This window comes from Felis catus, chromosome A2 (genome assembly GCF_018350175.1).
Source record: "Felis catus isolate Fca126 chromosome A2, F.catus_Fca126_mat1.0, whole genome shotgun sequence".
In the NCBI taxonomy this organism is placed as follows: Eukaryota; Metazoa; Chordata; class Mammalia; order Carnivora; family Felidae; genus Felis; species Felis catus.
Window position 1 is genome coordinate 6,502,471 of NC_058369.1, and position 22,099 is coordinate 6,524,569.

General features: G+C 50.7%; 1 protein-coding gene across 5 annotated transcripts in view; it reads left to right on the top strand.

The window, feature by feature from the left end:
- Nucleotides 1-22,099, top strand: part of INSR (insulin receptor) — a 143,601-nt gene that overhangs the window by 114,851 nt on the left and 6,651 nt on the right. For 3 of the 5 annotated variants that reach the window (XM_023244792.2, XM_045053097.1, XM_023244794.2), the window contains 10 exons: nt 1,330-1,601; nt 3,182-3,321; nt 9,707-9,866; nt 14,012-14,114; nt 15,826-15,893; nt 17,819-18,063; nt 18,986-19,096; nt 19,188-19,347; nt 20,884-21,013; nt 21,345-21,479. In XM_023244792.2, coding sequence (XP_023100560.2) covers nt 1,330-1,601; nt 3,182-3,321; nt 9,707-9,866; nt 14,012-14,114; nt 15,826-15,893; nt 17,819-18,063; nt 18,986-19,096; nt 19,188-19,347; nt 20,884-21,013; nt 21,345-21,479 — 1,524 coding nt within the window. The remainder of the gene's footprint in view (nt 1-1,329; nt 1,602-3,181; nt 3,322-9,706; nt 9,867-14,011; nt 14,115-15,825; nt 15,894-17,818; nt 18,064-18,985; nt 19,097-19,187; nt 19,348-20,883; nt 21,014-21,344; nt 21,480-22,099) is intronic. The other 2 variants (XM_023244793.2, XM_023244797.2) reach the window with 1 other exon arrangement.

Genomic DNA, 22,099 nt, shown 5'->3' on the forward strand with positions numbered 1-22,099 from the left:
AGTGTGTGCAAGGGCATTATGTCTGACAAAACGACGTACACACCTGCATTTACAAACCTTGCTAAAAGACGCAAACCATCATGTGGGCTTTCCGCGAGTAGTAAGCACTGATCACCGATCCCCGTAACAAATATAAGAATGCAGAGAACGTTTGAAACCTACCATGATGAGAATCACCCAAAGGTGACACAGAGACACAAAGTGAGGAAGCGCTGTTGGCAAAAAAATGGTGTCAGTAGACCCGCCTGATACGGGGACGCCCCAACCCGTCAATCTTTAAAAGAGCCGTATCTTGTGAAACGCAGTGATGCAAAAATGCAATACCATGAGGTAGGTCTGTATTAGGTAACATAGGAGGACGGTTAGTAAATTCTGGCTCACGCATCCAACTGAATATTTTCCAGTGTTCCAAGTTTTCTGCCGTGAGCAGGCAGCACTTGGGTAGCAAGGAGGGGGAAACCTTCACGTAGAAAAAAAAAATCATAAATTCTGTGCTCAGTACTTAAGGCATTATGTTCGAAGGAAGGTATTTGAGGAATGTGTCCGATACAAGAAGCGAACAAAGGGTCATAAAGCCAGCTCGGTCTTCTTTGTACCTGCACATAATATTTCCAGGAAAAAAAAATTGCCCACAGGAAACAGCGGACGGTGGGATGGTGAATAATTTGGATTTTCTTTATGCTTTTGTTTGGTGTGTGTTTATAAATTTTTAGGCAATTGTGTTTATTTCTTATATCCTCTTAAATGGGGGGGAAACGTGTGTCGACTGCATTTTTTTTTGTTTTGGGGGGCTTTTTTTTTGGAGTTCCCCTTACCAACTTGAGTGGTAACATTTTTTTTTTTTAACGCAAGAATGAAAAGTTAGTCGCTCGTATTATGCAGACGCCCTAAACAGAAAATAAGATCTAGAAGATGCCTTTTTCCCGTTTACACTGCTGATGCTGGCCGGTAGTTGGAGCTGTTGGGTCCATGCTGTGTGACAGGGTTCCCGAAAAGCTAGACTCTCACATGCTTCGGGCATCTTATACTTAACACTGAGCCTGGGTGGCTGAGCCATCTGCACAATGAAAACCTGAAATCAAGCACATGCAGGGGAATGTTGGTGTGGGGCTGCCGCTCGTGGTCCTGGGGCGCCCCGCTCCCCTCCTCACCCCGAGGGCAGCCGCTCCGGGTTGTAACTCCTGGCAGCCTGCATTTCATCTGTGTGCCTGCTCGCATCTCCGCTGCACCGCGGTCTTTGATTTTGAGCCTTTGATGCTCCAGCGTCCACGGGTTTCTTGTTTTAAACATGGGGATCGTGTGACCGCCTGTGTCCTGCTGTCCTGACAGGCCGTCGCGGAAGCGCAGGGCCCTCGCCGACGCTGGGAACGTGACGGCCGCCGTGCCCACGGTGCCTGGTTTCCCCAACACTTCCAGCAGCGTGCCCACGAGCCCGGAAGAGCACAAGCCCTTCGAGAAGGTGGTGAACAAAGAGTCGCTGGTCATCTCCGGCCTGCGTCACTTCACCGGCTACCGCATCGAGCTGCAGGCTTGCAACCAAGATGCCCCCGAGGAGAGGTGCAGCGTGGCCGCCTACGTCAGCGCCAGGACCATGCCCGAAGGTGGGTGGTGGGCGCACCGTGGTGCCCGGAGCCCCAGGCTGAAGCCCTCTGCCTGCCGGAGCGGGTTTGCCTTCATCGTTTCTGAGTTTACTTATTTATTTTAAAAATTTTTTATGCGTTTACTTCTTTTTGAGAGAGAGAGAAAGAGTGCAAGCAGGGGAGGGTCAGACAGAGAGGAGAGACAGAATCCGAAGCAGGTTCCAGGCTCCGAGGTGTCAGCACAGAGCCTGACGCGGGGCTCGAACCCACGAACTGCGAGATCATGACCTGAGCCGAAGTCTGGCGCTCAGCCGACTGAGCCACCCAGGCGCCCCTTTTATTTTTATTTTTATTTACTTATTTATAGTTTTATCTCTTTTTGAAGCGAGAGAGAGACCGAGCGTGAGCAGGGGAGGGGCAGAGAGAGAAGGAGACACAGGATCCAAAGCAGGCTCCAGGCTCCGAGCTGTCAGCCCAGAGCCCGACATGGAGCTCGAACTCACGCACCACGAGATGGTGATCTGAGCCCAAGTCAGACGCTTAACCAACCGAGTCACCCAGGCAGCCCTATCATTTTGTATTTGTGCCCAGCTTTATTGAGCTACAGTTGACATACAACATTGTGTAAGTTGAAGGCGTACTTGTGTGTTGATTTGATACTCGTATGTGCGGCAGGACAGTTACCACCAGAGGGGTAGCTGACGTCTGCGTCACAAAACGTGATTGCCATTTCTTCTTTCGTAGTGAGAACACTTAAGGTCTGCTCTCTTAGCAGCTTCAGAGTAGGTACTAGAGTGTTGTTAACTGTAGTCACCATGCTATGCGTTATGTCTCTACTACTTAATTCATCTCCTAAGCCGGAAGTGTGTCCCTTTTGACTAATATCTTTGCATTACTCCCCAGCCCCTGGTGACCACCTTTCTGGTCTCTGTTCTCTGTGAGTCCTCCTTTTTTAGATTCCGCATATGCGTGAGATCGCACAGTATTTGTCTTTCTCTGCCTGGCTTATTTCACTTAGCACAGTGCCCTCAGGGTCCATCGGTATTTGCCTTTATTATTATTATTTTTTCATGTTTATTCATTTTTGAGAGAGCATGAGTGGGGGAGGTGCAGAGAGAGAGAGAGAGGGACAGAGGATCTGAAGCGGGCTCTGCACTAACAGCAGTGAGCCTGATGTAGGGCTGGAACTCACGAAACTGAGATCATGACCTGAGCCAAAGTCGGGTGGTTGACTGACTCACCCAGGCGCCCTGGCTTTTACTGTTTTTTTTGATTACACGAGTCATACGTAGCCACTATGGAAACTAGCAAATGCACGCAGCCATAGGGGAAATAAAGTAAAATTAAGAAATGCATATATGTATTGTATTAATCAGGGTTCTCCAGAGAAGCAGAACCAGTGGGATATGAGATAGACGGATAGATGGATAGATAGATATGTGGACGGTCCTGCAAAGTGAGTTTGAAGTGTACCTTCTCCCACATGGCAAATGGAACATGGGAAAGTTATGCGAGTGGCTTGAGGTTGCTCGGCTGGGGGCGGTGGGGGTGGGATTCGATCCAGAGGTCAGGTGCCTGCCTCTAACCACTGCTCCTTACAGCCAAGGCAGACGACATTGTTGGCCCTGTGACCCATGAAATCTTCGAGAACAACGTGGTTCACTTGATGTGGCAAGAGCCTAAAGAACCCAATGGATTGATCGTGCTGTATGAAGTGAGTTACCGACGGTATGGTGATGAGGTAAGACCCTTGATGCTTGGACATGTGCTTCCGAGCTGTCATTGGTACTCCCTTTGTCTTTTTTTTTTAAGTTTATTTATTTATTTTGAGAGCGACAAAAATAGCACAAATGGGGGAAGGGGAGAGAGAGAGAGAGAGAGAGAGAGAGAGAGAGAGAGAGAGAGAATCCCAAGCAGGCTCCAAGCTGCCAGCACTCGGGCTCGAACCCACCAAGGGATCACGACATGAGCTGAAACCAATGTTTCAGCCCCCCAGGTGCCCCACCCCCTTCTTCTTAAATTTTAGCCCAAGGCTTCTCCTATTCGATGCTTTGTCGTTAGGACTCAAAGCCTTGATTTATAGCTTTCCAGGGAGGTGGGATAGAAATGCCAGTCTACAAACTCATTTATTTCCTCAGTCTCTCGCATTGCTTTTGCAGCTCTGTCCTTCAAGGGGACGGGAGACCCGTTTCACTTTAGACAGAGTTACCTGAGACTGGGGAGAAATCACGTTGAACCTTAATAAGTAACTTTTTGTTTACACCCAGACACCGGGCAGGGTGATGGGTGACCGCACAAGATGTGGAATCTCAGGAGATCAAAAAAAATAGCCAAGGATTCGCTGCATGTCCTGCACATATTAAGCGCTTTACACACAGGCGTGTCTCATTTATCATAGTTTATCACGTCTGAGACAGGATTAGGCAACCCCGTTATTTTTGTGGGCTGCTGAAAAAGAAAAAGATGCTGCCGGGTCTCATTGTAAGTTGGTGCGGCTTGTCAGACGCATCCCCATTTCAGACATGTCAAACGCATGTAATACTGTGCCTCTCAGGACCCGTGCAACAGTGGGCCGGAATTGGCCAGCCCCTGCTCTAAGCCACACCTGTAATACCGTAGGGGTAGATCTGTGTCCCCAGAAGGGCTCGGGGGCTGCTCCTGCTGGGAGATGCCCTGGCTGGGGCTTGCCTCTGACCGGGGACAGTTCTCCCCTTTACCGTGTGTCTTCAGAGAAATCACGTCACCTCCCTGGCTTTGACTGAGCCCTTCCCCTGTCCCAGACATTGCGCTGAGTCCTTTGCAATCATCCATTCAAACTGCACGGTGACCCGGCCAGGTGGGATCCGTTAGTGTCTCCGCTTATGGCCAGAAGCGTGGACAGCGGAGCAGCCAGTGGAGTTGGTCAGGGTCACACGTGCAGCACTTAAATCCAGACTGTTGGGCCCTGGAGTCAACCGTCTACAGTTGAGGACAACCACTTAGGTCAGAGGTCATTTTCTTTCCTTCCTCTTTTTTTTTTTTTAATGGAGAAATGTTAAAATTTATTATCATTTTTTAAATCTAATTTATTGTCAGATTGGCTAACGTGCAGGGTGCATAGCGTGTGCTCTTGGTTTCGGGAGTAGATTCCCGTGGTTCATCGCTTACGTACAACACGCAGTGCTCATCCCAACAAGTGCCCTCCTCAATGCCCACCACCCATTCCCCTCTCCCCCACCTCCCCATCAACCCTCAGTTTGTTCTTTATATTTAAAAGTCTCTTACGGGGTGCCTGTGTGGCTCAGTCGGTTGGGCGGCTGACTTCGGCTCAGGTCATGATCTCACGGTCCCTGAGTTCGGGCCCCATGTCGGGCTCTGTGCTGAAGGCTCAGAGCCTGGAGCCTGTTTCGGATTCTGCGTCTCCCTCTCTCTCTGCCCCTAACCCACTCGCATTCTGTCTCTGTCTCTCAAAAATAATAAAATAGGTAAACATTATTAAAAAAAAAAAAAGAAAAAAAAAGAAAAGAAATATCAGTTCAAGTGAAAAAAAAAAGTAAAAATAAAAATAAAAGTCTCTTACGGTTTGCCTCCCTCTCTGTCTGTTTGGAACTATTTTTTCCCCTCCCCCTCCCCCATGGTCTTCTGTTAAGTGTCTCAAGTTCTACATATGAGTGAAAACATACGATCTCTATCTTTTTCTAACTGACTTATTTCACGTAGCATCACACCCTCCAATTCAATGGCCAGACAGTATTTTTAGTTTTGGGAGCCGTAACGTCAGGCATGGGCATGAAGGTTGTTTTTGTTTTTGTTTTTTTTTCTTCTTTTTTTTCCTTTTCAAAAAAGTTTTTTATAACAGCTTTACTGTGATCCGGTCACATACCATAAAATACATCCGTTTAAGAGCTACAACTCAATGGCGGGTTTTTGAAAGGATTTTTTAGGTTTTTAAGTAATCTGTACATCTACACCCAGCATGGGGCTCAGACTTACACCCCGAAATCAAGAGTCTCACACTTTGCTGACTGGGCCCACCAGGGTCCCCTACAATTCGGTGATTTTTAGTAGTTCACAGAGTTGTGAAGCCATCATCATGACCCATTTCAGAGTATTTTCATCACCCTAAAAACACCCTCCCCCCCTCCCCCTCCCCAATCTTCCCTGCCTCCCCTCCAGCCTGTTTTCTGCTTTCTGTTTCTGTGAATTTGCCTGTTCTGGGTACTTCCTATAAATGAATCATAGCATATATAGCCCTTTGTTACTGGTTTCAGATAGATGGACCACATTTTGTTATTCACTCATCTGTAGATGGACATTTGGGTTGTTTCCACCATATGGCCATTGCGAATAATGTTGGTCAGAACACTGATGTGCAAGTTTTTGTGTGGACGTATGGCTTCAGTTCTCTTGGGTGCATATCAAGGGATGGGTTCTGTGCTAACTCTGCATTTAACTTAACATTTTTGTATGTTTATTTTTGAGAGCGAGACAGAACAACAAGTGGGGAAGGGGCAGAGAGAGAGAGAGAGAGAGAGAGAGAGAGAGAGAGAGAGAGAATCCAAAGCAGGCTACAGGTTCTGAGCTGTCTGCACAGAGCCTGACATGGGGCTCGAACCCACAAACCGTGAGATCATGACCTGAGCCAGAGTCAGATGCTCAGCTGCCTGAGCCACCCAGGCGCCCCGTGTCTGCGCCCCTGCTCATGCTCTTTAACTTTTAAAGGAAATGCCCACTCTTTCCCAAAGGGGCTGCACCATTTTCTGTCCCCATCAGTAGTGTCTCAGGGTTCCAGTTTCTCCACATTGGTGGCCAACACTTGTTCTGGGCTATCTTTCGGAGAAGAGCCATGCTGGTGCGTGTGAATGGTATCTCACCGTGGTCGCGATTTGCGTTTTCTTGGATGGCTCATTTGGGCCCGAGTTTTGTGTTCTTCCCCGAACCCATGGGGCTCTTCCGCTTGGGGCAGCTGCAGGCAGTTAGGGTCAGTCCTGGAACCGGGGTGGGGTTGAGGGTGGGAGACAAGAGCCCCTCAAGGGGGAGGTGCGACTTCCCAAGGAAGTTGGGGATGTTGCTGGCAGCGAGGAAGAGAATGCGGATTCTGTGCAGCGAGCAACATGTCTGAAACGCAGTCCCTCCTTGATTTTCTTCTCGCTGCTCTGACTCTTCGCATTTGCCTGGAGTTTACCTACATTCTAGGCAGCCCTTGGTCCTGGGTAAACTGAGGCAGTCGGTTACCCTGTTGGCATTGGACCTAACCCTAAATTCTCCCAGCTTCTTGTGGCTGGACCGCCTCCCCTGTTCCTGGAGCCCAGCGGTCACCAGTAGGAATCCCCACTGCGAATCCCCACCAGAGCCTCTGCCCCACATGGCCCCACACCAATCCCAGACAAATTAGCCCCATTTGCCCTTTATGGGGACAGAGAGACGGGGAAAAATAAGAGAGACTGAGGGATTACAACCATCTTTTAAAAAACCTTTTTAGGGGTGCCTGGGTGGCTCAGTGGGTTAAGCGTCTGACTTTGGCTCAGGTCGTGATCTCACAGTTTGTGGGTTTGAGCCCCGTGTCGGGCTCTTTGCTGACAGCTCAGAGCCTGGAGGCTGCTTTGGATTCTATGTCTCCCTCTCTCTCTGCCCCCGCCTCCCCTGCTCATACACACACACTCTCTCTCTCTCTCAAAAATAAATAAACATTAAAAAAAATACAAAAACCTTTTCATAGACAAGATGGTGGATTATCTCCAACATTTTCCCTTATTACCTTGCATTGCTTTAATAAAGTGAGAAAATACAGGGCGCCTGGGTGGCTCAGTCGGTTAAGTGTCCAACTTCGGCTCAGGTCATGATCTCATGGTTTGTGAGTTTGAGCCCCACGTCGGGCTCTGTGCTGACACCTCGGAGCCTGGAGCCTCCTTCGGATTCTGTGTCTGCCTCTCTCTCTGCCCCTCCCCTGCTCATGCTCTGTCTCTCTCTCTCTCAAAAATAAATAAATGTTTTAAAAAAATCAAGTGAGAAAATAATGTAAAACTTTCTTTTTTTTTTTTTTTAACACCATCTATACTGTTATGGTATGATTTTGCCAGTCCGGCAAAATTCTCTCCGGCGTTTGGTGGGAGGTCATTTTCTCTTTTCTTTTTTGTTTTTTGGGGGCTTTTTTTGTATTTGCTAGTTGAATAGCTGACATCACCCCCAGCTGCATCATTCTTGAATCTCTGTCTCCTTGGGCCTTGAATCCAAGTCATTCGCCCTCTTACCGCGTCCCCTCTCCGCCCCGGGAGACCCTGGCCCCAAGGACCACCCCTGCCAGGGAGGAGCCTGGATTTTTCATGGTGGCGGGCTCCTTCCTTTGCGTCAGTATCTTTCAGTTTTGAGCTTTTCTTCTTGTTCGCACAGACTTTTACGTCATTGGCTTCTTTGCTCTTTATCAGGTTTTTGTGTCCTGTCTCGCTTTTTGTTTTTGTTTCTTGGTGTCTGTGGAGACAGCTGCCTGAAGCTTCTGGTTCCTTCCAGCACACCCCTTGCAGTGCCTGGGGTCTTTGGCCGGTCGTGGAGGATGCATTTCCCCTTTGTCCCGGATAGCAGCTACCTTTGGTTTCTATATTTGCTTATTTGTCCCTTTCTACTTGGTGACTCATCCTACTTGGAAGAACCTTTGGACCAGAGCCCCCGCCCCTGCCGCCAGCCTGATCCGGCCCGATCTGTTTTCTTGCTGTTATTGTCACATGATAAGCACGGGGGTTTTTACATTTCTTTCTCTCCCCGCTAAAATTTTCCAGTCCAGCTCTCTGCATGCACTATTAACTTGGAGCTGTTTTGGAAAGTTTTTAATATTTGGCCCGATGCGTGCAGGTTTCATGGTCTCATTTTCCCAGGGAGCCTCGTGCCTCTCCCAGTAAGCTCGGGGTTGATCTCTGTTTATGTGGTTATCACTGGGGTGTGTATGCTTTACTTACCTCCTCTCTGTTTTCAGAGATTTGGGTAGATCCCAACTGTTTTAGTAATGGTACAATGAATCAAATCAAATCAAATCAAATCAAAAGGCTGCACCCTGGGAAGGAAGGAGCTTTAAAATTTGTCCTTAAGACATTAAGCCCACGCATGTGTTTGGTTCTGAGACCAGGGGGTGTGGGGCAAAGCCTGAAATTCGATTTAGGTGACGTAGGTGTTTTCTTTCCCGGCCCTCTCGGACTTTCTGGAGGCCTGGTGACAACGTCCCATGGTGGTTTTGTAGAGTTTGGGAGCCGGATGGTTCTGGATTGAAGGATTGGTCCTGCCACTTACCAGCCACGAGATCCCCCCCCCCCTCCCCACAGCATTTTGTCTCTTCAACCAGGGGTCGGCCCACTATTTTTGTACGCCTGTTTGTACAGCCCGAGATCGAAGAATCACTTTCACGTCTTAAGATGGTTGGGGAAAACAATTCCAAACATCGAGAGAAGAGTAACGTCATGACACGTGTCCACTTAACGTGGAGTCCGGCGTTCAGCGTCCACCAGGCTCCGTGGGCACGCAGCCACGCCTGTCTGTGGACGGACGCGAACTGATTTGGGAGCGGTCCCTGGCTGCTGAGTTGAGTGGGTCACAGTGAGTGGCCGCTTGAGGCCATACACATTGACCGTCGGCCCTTTAGAGCCGAAGTTCGCCGACCTCTGCCCGAAGCCTCTGTTTCCTGTCTGTAACAAGAGGCTAAGCCCTGGTGGGGTAAAAAGGAAATGACACGATCCAGGTCAAATGCTTGGCTTGTGGCTCAGGAAGGGTCATCGGTAACGATAGCTTCTGTGTCTGCTTCCTTATCCCAAGAACTGGGGCGCTGAGATTCCGAGGTTCCTAATGTCGCTCACGCGTGTTGCCCAGTGATTGTTCCTTACTCCCTGTGTGTCATCTCTTCTTTTTTAAGTTCATTTTTATTTATTTTGAGAGAAAGAGAGAGAGAGAGAGAGAGCAGGGGAGGGGCAGAGAGAGAGGGAGACAGAATCCCAAGCAGGCTCCGTGCTGTCCGTGCAGAGCCCGACGTGGGGCTCGAACTCACGAACCGTGAGATCCTTAACCGACTGAGCCACCCAGGCGCCCCTCCTCTGTGTCATTTCTGACATTCCTGCCAGGGGACGGACACCCCCCACACCTGCCCTCTCTCCTCCCCTGTCTTCCAGGAGCTGCACCTCTGTGTCTCCCGTAGACACTTTGCTCTGGAGCGGGGCTGCAGGCTGCGAGGGCTGCCGCCGGGGAATTACAGTGTGCGAGTTCGGGCCACCTCCCTGGCGGGCAACGGCTCCTGGACAGAAGCCACTTATTTCTATGTGACAGACTATTGTAAGTGTGCACGGCAACTCTGGCTGGGTCTGCTCTGGGGAACGTCTCAGAGGATGGTCGGGGACGCGTGGAGGCTACACCCGCCGGCCCTGGACTTGACCTCTGGGTCTGTCGGCTGCTACTGTGTGACCTGGGAAGGGTGCTTGCCCTCTCTGAGCCCGCACTTCCTCATCTGACCGTGGGATAATAAGAGGATCCCCCTGGAAACGAAAGGAGGTTTCAGTGGCATTATGAATGCCAAGTGGCTGGCACAGGGCATGTCTGATTAACACATTAGCTCCTGTTACTAGGGTCTCAGTATTTGTTTCTAATGTTTATTTACTTTTGAGAGAGAGAGAGAGACACAGGGTGTGAGCAGAGGAGGGGCAGAGAGAGAGGGAAACACAGAATCCGAAGCAGGTTCCAGGTTCCGAGCTGGCAGCACGGAGCCCGACACGGGGCTCAAACCCATGAACCATGAGATCATGACCTGAGCTGCAGTCGGATGCTTAACCGACTGAGCCACCCAGGCGCCCCTCAGTATTTGTTTCTAGATGGGCTGTGTCCTCCAAGGGAGGATGGGGGAACTCACCTACTTGGTCTCAGATGTGCTCTTAATATGCAGGCAGTAAGTTGCTGCCCCTGGGTGAGCACAGTAAGGTGGGAGGGTGGGGAAGGCTGAGCTGATCAGGGAAGGCTTCCTGGAGGTGGTGACATCTTGACTGAGACCTGGAAGAATGCACAAGTGGGAACAAAAGAGGAAGGTTATCCTGAGATGCGTGGCAGGAGCCCAGACACTTGAATGAGTAAACAAACAAATAACTTGGAAGGAGGGGAGATTCTAGACCAGGAGGAGCGGGAGCTTGGGTGGGAGGAGTGAGACAAGCCTTCTGCTTGGCTGGCTGGATTCTCATACCCCAGGCACGGTGGACTTCGGAGAGTGGGAAGGCTCTGGCCGGGGTCAGGGCGGGGAGAAGCATCCTGACCCCAGCTGGGAGGGCTACACGGTGAATCTGATGCTGCCTGGTAGAGTTCACAGAGACCCTGCCGGCTTAGGAGCAGGGTTCCCAGCAAGACTGCCCTCACTTCCAAAGCCAGATGCAAGTTGGGGGTTCTCCAAGTCCCCCACGCCCCGACCAACCGGCAACAAACTCAGAGCTTCCCATGCCCCCCCCCCCCAGATTCAATCATCTGCTGGATCAGCTCACAGAACTCAGGCAAGTGCCATCTTAACAGGACGGTTTTCTTATAAAGGCTGTAGGTGAGGACCACGCAAATGAAGAGACACATAGGGGAGGGTCCAGGACACTGAGCTGTGTCTCCTCCCCCTGGAATCAGGACGTGTTGCGTCACCCTCCTGGCATGTGGCTGTCTTCACAGCCAGGAAGCTCCTCTGAGCTAAGGTGCTGAGAGTTGCATTACGCAGGCGGTACCAATCGCATCGTTGGTTGTGTGATAGGAGTCCTTCCCCAGCCCCTCCGTACTCTGGAGGTCAGGCTGGCTCAAGTCCCAGCCTTCTGATCACATGCTTGGTCTGCTGGTGACCAACCCCCGTCCTGGGTCAGCCCATCTCGTAGCATAAGCTCAGGTATGTTCCCAGGGGCTCGTCAATAACAAAGACACTTACTGTTACCCAGGTCAGCTCAAGGATTTGGGGTCTCTCTCTTAAGAACCAGGGATGCCATGAATAAAATTCCAAGGAAAATATCAAAGTGGGAAAAATATTGGTAACATCATTGACAAAGAGTTACTATCAAATGAATATCCATATAGTATATGAGTAATACACACACACACACACACACACACACACACACACACACGAATATGCAAAGAACATAAATAGCCAATTTAAAAAGAAATAGAAAAGATAGAAGATATAAGGAAAAAAGTCCAACCTCAAAACCACACCCCCCCCCAAGAGCAAATTAAAACAAAACGTAATTTTTAACTTATCAAATTGGTAAGGCTTTTTGTTTTTGGGTTGTTAAAAATATAAATATATATTTTTAAATGTAAACATTATAAATATATAAATATAAATATGTAAATATATTTAATATGAATATATATATTTTAATCTCAATTTTAGTTAACATGCAGTGCGATATTGGTTTCAGGGGTAGAATTCAGTGATTCATCATTTCCATACAACACCCAGTGCTCAGCACAACAAGTACCCTCCTCTGTTTTTTAATTATAGTGCTTAGCGTTGTCTGAGAGCAGACACATAGATGTTCTTTATTAATATGTATCAAATATTTTGTTAAAGTTCTATCGGAGCCAACAGTTCTGGTTCTAGAAATTTATCCTGAGGAAATTATCAGGGATGTCCAAAAAAGATACATGTTCAAGGAAAGGTAGCCCAGCATTACTAGAGATAGCAAAAAGTCTGGAGAGTTACACGACTAACACAGTAGATTACTTAAAAAGGATTATTTTCTTCCTCCTTTCCTCCTAACTTCCTTTTCTCTTCCTTTCTCTCTTCTTTTCTTCTTTCTTTCTTTCTTTCTTTCTTTCTTTCTTTCTTTCTTTCTTTCTTTCTTTCTTAGTTTACTTATTTTGAGAGAGAGAGAGATAGAGAATGCACAAGTGGGGGAGGGGCAGAGAGAAGGAAAGACAGAATCCCAAGCAGGCTCTGCCCTGTCAGCCCAGAGCCCGACACAGGGCTCGAACTCACGAACCCTAAGATCATGGCCTGAGCTGAGATCAGGAGGTGGACACTTAACTGACTGAGCCGCTCAGGCACCCTGAGTGATTTTTTTATTTTATAACAAGCAAGCAAGGTGCAGATTTTAAGGAGGCGCTCACCCCCAGGGGCTGACCTTCCCCTTCTGTGACTCAGAGCAAGAGTTCTTAAATTTCCATTTCTTCACCCTGGTTCCCGTGGCCCCTGGAATCGGAGTGTGAGCCCGACCGTGGTGTCCAAGAAGCAGAGGTGGGGTTGGCGGGGTGCAGCCTGCCTCTCCCATTATGTCCTGAGACACTGTGAGTCCTGGCCACTTGGTGGCCTCCAGCTCCCCTGTTCCTAAGGAAAAAGGGACAGGGAGGAGGGACATGCAGACCTCCACCTGCATGTGACCAGTAGGTGTCCATCTCTCATGGCCCGTTCGGCCACCAGCTATTCATGGAGACTTTCTGTGGCCAGGAACTGTGGGAGGGGGGATGAGGCAGTTCGCTGCCAATTCAGGGAGGGGTACAGGAGGACAGGATGCCTCAGGGCAGCGCTGGCCACCGAAGGCAGCGTGGAGTAGTGGTCAAGAACTCACTCAGATCGCCCGGGTTGAAATCCCTGCTCCGCCGTGGATCGGCTCTGGGATTTGGGGCAAGACCCGCCTCCAGTCTCTGAGCCTCTTTTCCCGATCTGTTAACTGGCCTCAGTCACGGCACCTCCCACTTTGGCTTATGTGACAATTAAATAAAAACACTGGTGCAAAGCTCTTCAAATAGCGCCTGGTACTTTTAGTAAGCGTTCGATAAACCGCTGTGGATGTTGAAGAGCTCAGGGACCGGGTTCCCTCCCTGATTCCTTAGAACCCATTTTCCTCCTCGGCTCTCGGGAGAGTCTGAATACGTGGGCGTGTTTATAATTGCAGACAACTGGGCCTCACGTGCAAATTTAACAGAACGTTTCTTCGGTGGATTTAAAAGGATATTTTGGGGAAGACCCCCTAACACACACAGGGCACTTCCTGGTGAAATCTTCATCTGCCGGAGGTGCTGTTGGGATTAAAATAGGCTATTTAATTTGTGGGGCAAATTAAAATTTCATTTCTGTCAAATGAAAACGCAAGACCGTTCGCTTACAAATTATTAAGACTTTCAAGATGGCGACAGCAGAGTGTTAAGGAGCAGGGCCCTTCCAAGTATGGGGACTGGGGTGATGGCCAGGCTTGCATGCCTGTGAAGCTGGCCCTGGGCTGGGGGGGAGGGAGAAGGCAGTGGGTAGTGGTCTGGAGGTCAGGGCCTCTGAGCCCACTGCCCAGCCCCGTGGAGCCAACTGGTGATTCAAGATGACTGGAAAAGAACGGCCCAGGAGACCGGCAGAGAGGCTCGGGGACAAGAGAGGGGGGCAGGTGTGTGTGGCCCGCCATTACAGGCATAGGTGTGATTTGTGATGTGAATACATTTTGGTGCGAAACATATGTTTTCTTACTCTATTTCAGTAGATGTCCCATCGAACATTGCAAAAATTATCATCGGGCCTCTCATCTTTGTCTTTCTCTTCAGTGTTGTGATTGGAAGTATTTATCTATTCCTGAGAAAGAGGTGGGTACAATGGTGTGCTGGTAAATGGTTAAAAACTGGCTCTCCAGAAAAGAAAGTATGCCTAGATACAGAGAGAGCTATATCTAAGTTTATTATAAGTTTTACTGTCATAGGGATGTGCATAGCAGGCAATTTACAGGTAGTGATCATAACACAATATACATTGCTTGTTACCGTAAATTGCCTCTAGCTGGTTGATTCTCACCGAATGTTTTGGTTGATTTTTTTCCCCCTGAACCTTTGTATCTATAGCCAACCTATGGTTGCAAGTGATGAATGAGTATAGTTCCAACCTGGATGTTGGTTGATATTTTGTTTTCATTAAAGAGTAAGGTAGGGGCGCCTGGGTGGCTCAGTCGGTTAAGCGGCCGATTTCGGCTCAGGTCATGATCTCGCGGTCCGTGAGTTCGAGCCCCGCATCGGGCTCTGTGCTGACAGCTCAGAGCCTGGAGCCTGTTTCGGATTCTGTGTCTCCCTCTCTCTGACCCTCCCCCGTTCATGCTCTGTCTCTGTCTCAAAAACAAATAAACGTTAAAAAAAAAAAATTAAAGGGGCGCCTGGGTGGCGCAGTCGGTTAAGCATCCGACTTCAGCCAGGTCACGATCTCGCGGTCCGTGAGTTCGAGCCCCGCGTCAGGCTCTGGGCTGATGGCTCAGAGCCTGGAGCCTGTTTCCAATTCTGTGTCTCCCTCTCTCTCTGCCCCTCCCCCGTTCGTGCTCTGTCTCTCTCTGTCCCAAAAATAAATAAATGTTGAAAAAAAAAATTAAAAAAAAAAATTAAAAAAAAAAGAGTAAGGTAAAAATGAAATAAGGTGTATGGGTTCAATGAACAAGTGACTTCAGTCAATCAGGTAATAATTCATAAATACAGAGGAACATTTTCTTAAGTTTTTTTTTTCTGTTTGCAATATCATGACTGTGGAGATGACAGACTTTTTTTTTTTTAATTTTTAAATGTTCATTTATTTTTGAGAGAGGCAGAGAGTGAGCTGGGGAGGGGCAGAGAGAGAGAGAGGGAGACACAGAATCCGAAGCAGTCTCCTGGCTCTGAGCTGTCAGCACAGAGCCTGACACGGGGCTTGAACTCACGAACCGAGAGAGGTCACGACCTGAGCTGAAGTCGGATGCTCAACCGACTGAGCCACCCAGGCGCCCCAGCGCTGACAGACTTTGAAGCTTAATCTGCATTGGTAACATTTTTGCCATCACTTTCTTAAGCCTGCACAAACAACAGAACAATAGATCAAGTCTTGGTTGGTATCATTCCTGTTTCTATCACGTAAATATTCTTACCGTGGCCAATTTCAAGCTGCAGACGGTCACGGATGATAGTAAGATAATGAGGAAATGGTGAGTTTGCTTTTGATATCGTTTTATTTCATTGTAAACCTGTGCCCTGTAACTTTAAATGATGGCTGTATTAACAACCTGCTCTCAAATTTCCTGAAAATGTAACACTTGTTTCTCGTGAACTGGGATGAGAACAGCAAGGGGTGAGTGGCTCTTGGGTGTCCCGTGGACACCCATGAGTTACAGCTGATGGTTCCATGTTGATGCGCTTCCGTTCATAACCCCAGACTGCATCCAGGATTATTACACGGATGCTGCTGGTAAGGGTTGCCGTTTGCACTGGGGAGCTCGTAACCCCCTTGCGAGTGACCCAGGGCCTCGTGAGAATACCAAGCCGGAATGTCTTCCTTTTTCCCTTCCAGGCAGCCGGATGGGCCGCTGGGGCCGCTGTATGCTTCTTCAAACCCTGAGTACCTCAGTGCCAGTGATGGTGAGTACTATCCCCTGACCTCTGGGTGGCCGGAATCCTGCCTTGCAGTGCCCTTTCCCATTACTGTCCGGTGGAAGTCGGGGGTTGATACCCTGGGAGGCTGAGACGAGCCCTCTCGCTCACTGGAGACCTGTCCCTGGCTGCGGAGACCCCGTTGCTGGGAGCAGCTGGACACCTGCTGGCTGGCGCCTGTTGGATGGGCTGATCTAGCGGGACTGGGAGGCTGAGAATCTGGTGTCCCAGCTGTGGGGTTGTGGCCGCTGCGGCCTGTGCCCGAGACCGCGCCGAGGGTCAGAGCCAGAGAGCCATGTATGGACTTGCCGTCCAAACTGGCAGGTGGGAGTCGGAAGCCAGAGTGAGACACTGGGGGTCAGGGGGTGGGGAAGACAAGAATGAAGGATAAAATGGGGTGAACAGGAGGCTGTATGTGTGGCAGGGACACATCCGCCGTTGGTGGCACCTGAACACAGATGTGATGCTAATGCTGTCACGTAGGACCGACACCTGTGTTTCCCATGATTGTACCAAAGGGCATCGGGCAGCCCTTAGAGATGAGGCTTGCTTGTTCCATCAGAGGGGAAAGCATCTGCCGCAGGACAAGTTTCCAAAGTGCTTCATGCAGCAAAAAGCAGAAAAAGTGACTTTCAAGGCATGAGCGCTGTCGATGACCCCAAGGATACTGCCTTGGGATACAGGGGTGATGCTTTTAAGGATCCCCAGGATTTGTTTTAATCAGGTCTGATAAGACATGCACAGAGGCGGGGGGGCAGCACCGCACAGGGGAGCCCTGGGGTCGGGCAGGAGGCAGAGGGAGCATGGAAGGAACACGGACAAGAACCGTCATTGTGGTTTCTTGGGGAGGCGTGGCAAGGCGGGGGAAGACTGAGGATTGGCTGGTTTGAACGATTTCCGTGGGTTCTGGGGTGTAGGGCCTGGCCCTGGGTGATCAGGGGAAGGGGATAGAGCCCGGAGGGTGCGGGCCCCACAGAGGGAGGGGTTATGGTTTGGGCTCTGGATTGGTTGTTTTGCATACAGAAGGTATACTCGCTGGCAGGTCACTTACTGTCTCTAGGAACTGGCCGCCCTGCGGAGGGGCAGCCCCTTTAGGGCCATCGAGGGCCTAGATGCCAAAGCATCACGACAGAGAAACTAGTGGTCATTCCGGGTGGAACTGTGTGGCGGGAACGGGAGCGGGAGGGAACGAACGCGGGTGACGGCATTGTTACCGCACACCGGAGGTGGGGAAGCTGAACCTCGGGGCTGCCTCTCCACCCTACCGCCCTGCTTCCCTCCAGGAATGAAGTAATGGGTGTATTCAGCCTGTAACGGGTGCAGAGGACGCAGGAACCATTTCGGCTTTTCTTATGAGGTCTTTGTGCATTCATCTGCAAATCGTTGGCTGTGTAACAAACCACCCCAGCTTTAGTGACTTAAGACGACCCCCCTTTATTAGCACACAGTTTGGTGGGTCCGCCACCTGTGATCTGATCAGCTGGGCAAATCCTTTGATCTCATCGGGCTCATTCACACGGCTGCAGCCTGCCTGGGGATCAGCTGGTGCTGAGTGGTCCTGGGTGGTTGGCAGGCGGAGTTGTCCCCATCCCCTTGGCCCTTTGCAGAGACCACAGCCTCCGACCCAGGAGACTCTGAGATCAGACAGAAAGGATGTGGAGGCAGGCTCGGTGCGGCACTTACCGGCCAGGACCCTGGGCCGACAGTGGCTCCTTCCCAAGCCTCTGCTGTCCCCCACTGTGAGGGCAGGGACCCACACCTGTCCTGTTCTCGGCTCTACGCCCGGTGCCTGGCACAGGTTCTGGACCACAGAAATCACTTAACGAACGTTTGCCAGGGGTGCTCAGGTGGGAGGTTGGCCGGGGGGCCCCCAGGGGTCTGTCAAGGATGCTGTGTAGATAAGTGAGGAGTAGTGTTTCCCTGCTCTGTGTATGTGCCGGACGAGTGGGAGGTGCCTCGGGAGAAGATCACTCTCCTGCGCGAGCTGGGGCAGGGCTCCTTCGGCATGGTATACGAGGGCAATGCCAGGGACATCGTCAAGGGCGAGGCGGAGACCCGCGTGGCGGTGAAGACGGTCAACGAGTCCGCCAGTCTGCGAGAGAGGATCGAGTTTCTCAACGAGGCCTCAGTCATGAAGGGCTTCACCTGTCATCACGTGGTGAGTCCTGCGTTTGCCCCCAGAGCAGACAGAGGCTTCCTCTGGTGCCAGCGACCCTGTTCCAGCTCCCCTGTCCCTCCTCCTCCTCCTCCTGCACGGGGTGGGAGGACCCTAGGTGTGGACCCTGCCTGTCCCCCACTCTGCAGTATCCTCAAGGTGTGGGAGAGGGCCCCCCTCCTTCTCCCTCCTCTAAGCTCATCCTCTCCCACCTTGCCTGGAGCCAGACTCGTCCCGTTGCTTTCCAGAATGTTGTCTCTTCCCTCTTCCTGGCTCCTTTATACCCCTTAAACACATGAGTGTTCACCCCATCCCTGCCTACCCTTTCCCACTTACCTTCTCCTGGAGCCTAGTGCTAAGGGGATCGGCTGTGTGCTAAGCCTCATTTCTCGTCTCTTTGATGCATCGGATTCCTGCCCTGATGGAGCTTCCTGTACAGCCGTGGAGGCAGACCCTAAAACCGATAAGCTCCTTAGGGAAGACATTGGGGGCTGATGCTATGGCAGAATGGAACAAGAGAGCAGAGTCAGGGGACTGGGAATTCAGGACTGGGAAAAGGTGTATTTGCGCCAAGACTTAAGGATGGAGGGACTGAGCCATGTGGACCTGTTAGGGCACAGAGAGCCAGGCAGAGGGAACAGCAGGTGCAAAGGCTTCGGGGTGGGAACGTGCCTTATGTGCTCAGAGACACCAAGGAGATATCCAAGTGTCTGTCTCGGCTGTTGCTGTCTGTAGGCATGTCTGTCTGCTCCCCCACCCACCAGACCCTGAGTCCCGAATTCTCCCTCCTTCCCAGCAAGGCATTGACCCTGGCATTTGAGCCAGACAGACCAGGGCTCACCACACAGGGTGCCGTGTGCCACCTTGATGAGTGGACACCTTCCCCCAGACCCTCACCCTACTGCGTGCTGCACTTCCTCCACAGGTCCGCCTCCTGGGGGTGGTGTCCAAAGGCCAGCCGACGCTGGTGGTGATGGAGCTGATGGTTCACGGAGACCTGAAGAGCTACCTCCGCTCCCTGCGGCCGGAGGCTGAGGTGAGCTGCCTCTGGGGACCCGGCAGGGCACCCGCTCCCGGCCGCAGGAGCCCACGTTGCTGAACACACGACCCCCTGTTTCGATTCTCAGAATAACCCTGGCCGCCCTCCCCCTACTCTGCAAGAGATGATTCAGATGGCGGCGGAGATCGCCGACGGGATGGCGTACCTGAATGCCAAGAAGTTTGTGCACCGGGATCTCGCAGCTCGAAATTGCATGGTGGCCCACGACTTCACCGTCAAAATTGGAGGTTCGTCCGGCCTTCTGCTTTGAGACATGGGGCCCAGGCCCAGCTTGATTTTTGGAAGGAGTTGTCTAGACCGAGCAGTTCAGTCTTTTCCAATAGCGCAAAGAGGGCTTGAACCTCAGACTGTGGTGGAACCGCATTTGCTCGTGAACTCGCTCATTTACGGCTCTGGATAATATTCGTGTTCCCTGTTGGCGGAAGCCACCGCACTAGGAGCCGAGAGGTGTGATGGTGGATAAGTCACCACGGGTTTTCTGCCCTCGGCATGCAGTCTTTACCCGCGCCAGTAGCCGCCAGCCACCTGTGGCCATCTACGTTTAAATTACATGGCGTAGAATTAAAAATGTATTCCTGTGGCTGCCGCTGGCCACATTTCAGGTGATCAGTAGCCCCCTTGAGCCTGGTGGCTGCGAGTATTGGGCAGTGTGAACATAGACCGTGTTCATCACCACAGAGAGTCCTACTGGATGGGGCAATTCAAGCTGAACCGTAAGAGAATGCTTACATAAACAAGATAATGAAGCCTAAAAAAATAAAGAGCTCCATGATAGCGAGGAGAGGCCTCTCTGTGTAGGGAGGCAGCGTTTCAGCCAAAACTTGCAGGATGAATTGACCTGAGTGACAGCACGCCAGGGGGAGTTATGGCAAATGTGAGGCCAGGAGGCCGGAAGGATGGCTGATGTGATAGGAATGAAAGGAATGTAGAGGGGAGTAGAGCAGTGTGAGATGTGAGGCGAGGGAGAGAGGCAGGAGCCAGACCTGGGGAGGGAGGCCAGAAGGCAAGAAGTAACACGAGTCTACTTACGATCCCCAAAGACGTTATCTTATATCAGCAAGGGAAGCCGGAAGTGATGTCATCCTGCTTATAGTCCCGAAAGACCTCGTCCCCCATTAGCCACGGAAAGCAAGGAACAGCACGATCCTCCTTATGTAGCTTTTCTTGGGCAGTGAGCTGCCAGGGTCCAGATGGAGGGAAGGTCCTGCAGGGGAGAGGTGGCCGTGGGCCTGGGTGGGGCCGGAGTGATGGAGAAGAATAGCTTGACTAGAGGGGAATGTGGGAGGAGAGTGGGCAGGACTTAGATGTGTCTTCGATGTGGGTGTAAGGAAAGGGGGTGGGTCAAAAGAGGACCCGACCCTGGGTTTTGAGCTGGGCACTGGGTAGCGGTGGAGCCACATCTAGTGGAGAATAGAAGGTTGGCTGCAGAGACTCAAAGCTTTGGTTTGGGAAGCCTGCAAGGTCGTGGGTGGGAAGGAAGTGTTGCTAGAAACAGGATTCCCAGGCTGCGGGCCGGAACATTGCCTCCTTACCACTTGGTGCTTCCGTTTCCTTCCCTTTACGTGGCGGCCCGTCCTTTCCCTCCACATCCCCATAAGTACCCTCAGAACCCATTCTCGGTGGATTTGGCCGCCACGCAGGTGAGCCCACACCTGGGGCAGGTGAGCCCATCTGCGGGCTCTTCGAGGCGTGGGGCCCTGAGGATGGGAGACACCTGGGCTGCAGGCTGAAAGTTAAGACGATGTTGAACCATTTGTTGTCAGACTTCGGAATGACCAGAGACATCTATGAAACGGATTACTACCGGAAAGGAGGCAAGGGTCTGCTCCCCGTGCGGTGGATGGCACCGGAATCCCTGAAGGACGGGGTCTTCACCACTTCTTCTGACATGTGGTGAGTCGTGCACGGATCGGCAGACAGAACGCTGGGCCCGAATCCCGGGTCGTTCCCTGTGTGTGACCAGCAAGCGGGGGCCAGTTAAAGCCTGCCTTCCTTGTAGCCTTGTAATCAAGAAAACGAAGGGGATGTCATGTCTGAGGACGCTTGCACAGCTACCTGTGTTCTGACTGAGACTAATGTAGACGTTTCTGGATGCAGCATGAATTGTTGAATGAACTGGCCAACCACATTCTAGTAGACTAAGAAGGGGTGTGTGTGTGTGTGTGTGTGTGTGTGTGTGTGTTTTAATGGCTTCTTTGTTACTATGTTCAACTGTCATTGGCAGGTCCTTTGGTGTGGTCCTTTGGGAAATCACCAGCTTGGCGGAACAACCTTACCAAGGCCTGTCTAATGAACAGGTGTTGAAATTTGTCATGGACGGAGGATATTTGGACCAACCTGACAACTGTCCGGAGAGAGTGTAAGTGTGCCGGGTCCGGGCTCTTCCTTAAAAAGGCATTAGTGCCCTTTGGTTCGCTGTCATATGTCTACACAGGTGGTTGTGTTTGCACACTGTGTCTGGGCACGGGCACTTTTTTGCACGTTGTATCTACATATGTGCTCGTGTTTGCATGTCACACCTTCACAGGTATGCTTTCTTGCGTATCATGTGTGTGGAAGGTTCTACAAGAAACCCCATCTCAGTGGTTACCACGGGAGAAGGAAACTGGGTGGCTGGGGTGGCGTATTTATGTTTAACTGTCTATATACTTACTGGGTTGTCAGGAGATGAATACAATATTGCATGTCAATTACACCTCAATAGAATGGGGAAAAAAACAAATCCTAAGTATAAACATTAAAATTATTTTGGGGTCCAGGGATATGTGTTATGTATCTCCCCAATACTCCCCAGTTTTTGTTTTACATTTTTTTGCTGAAAAGAAACAGCAAATGTTTGTTAGGGGACCAAATGGACAACACACATGCACAAGCCATTTAAACACTTGCAAACTTGTCCTTCCTCACTTAGAGTCCAAGAAACATAAAGTAAAATGAAATACCGTCTTCCTAAGTTAGCAAAAAAAAGGAAGGAAGAAA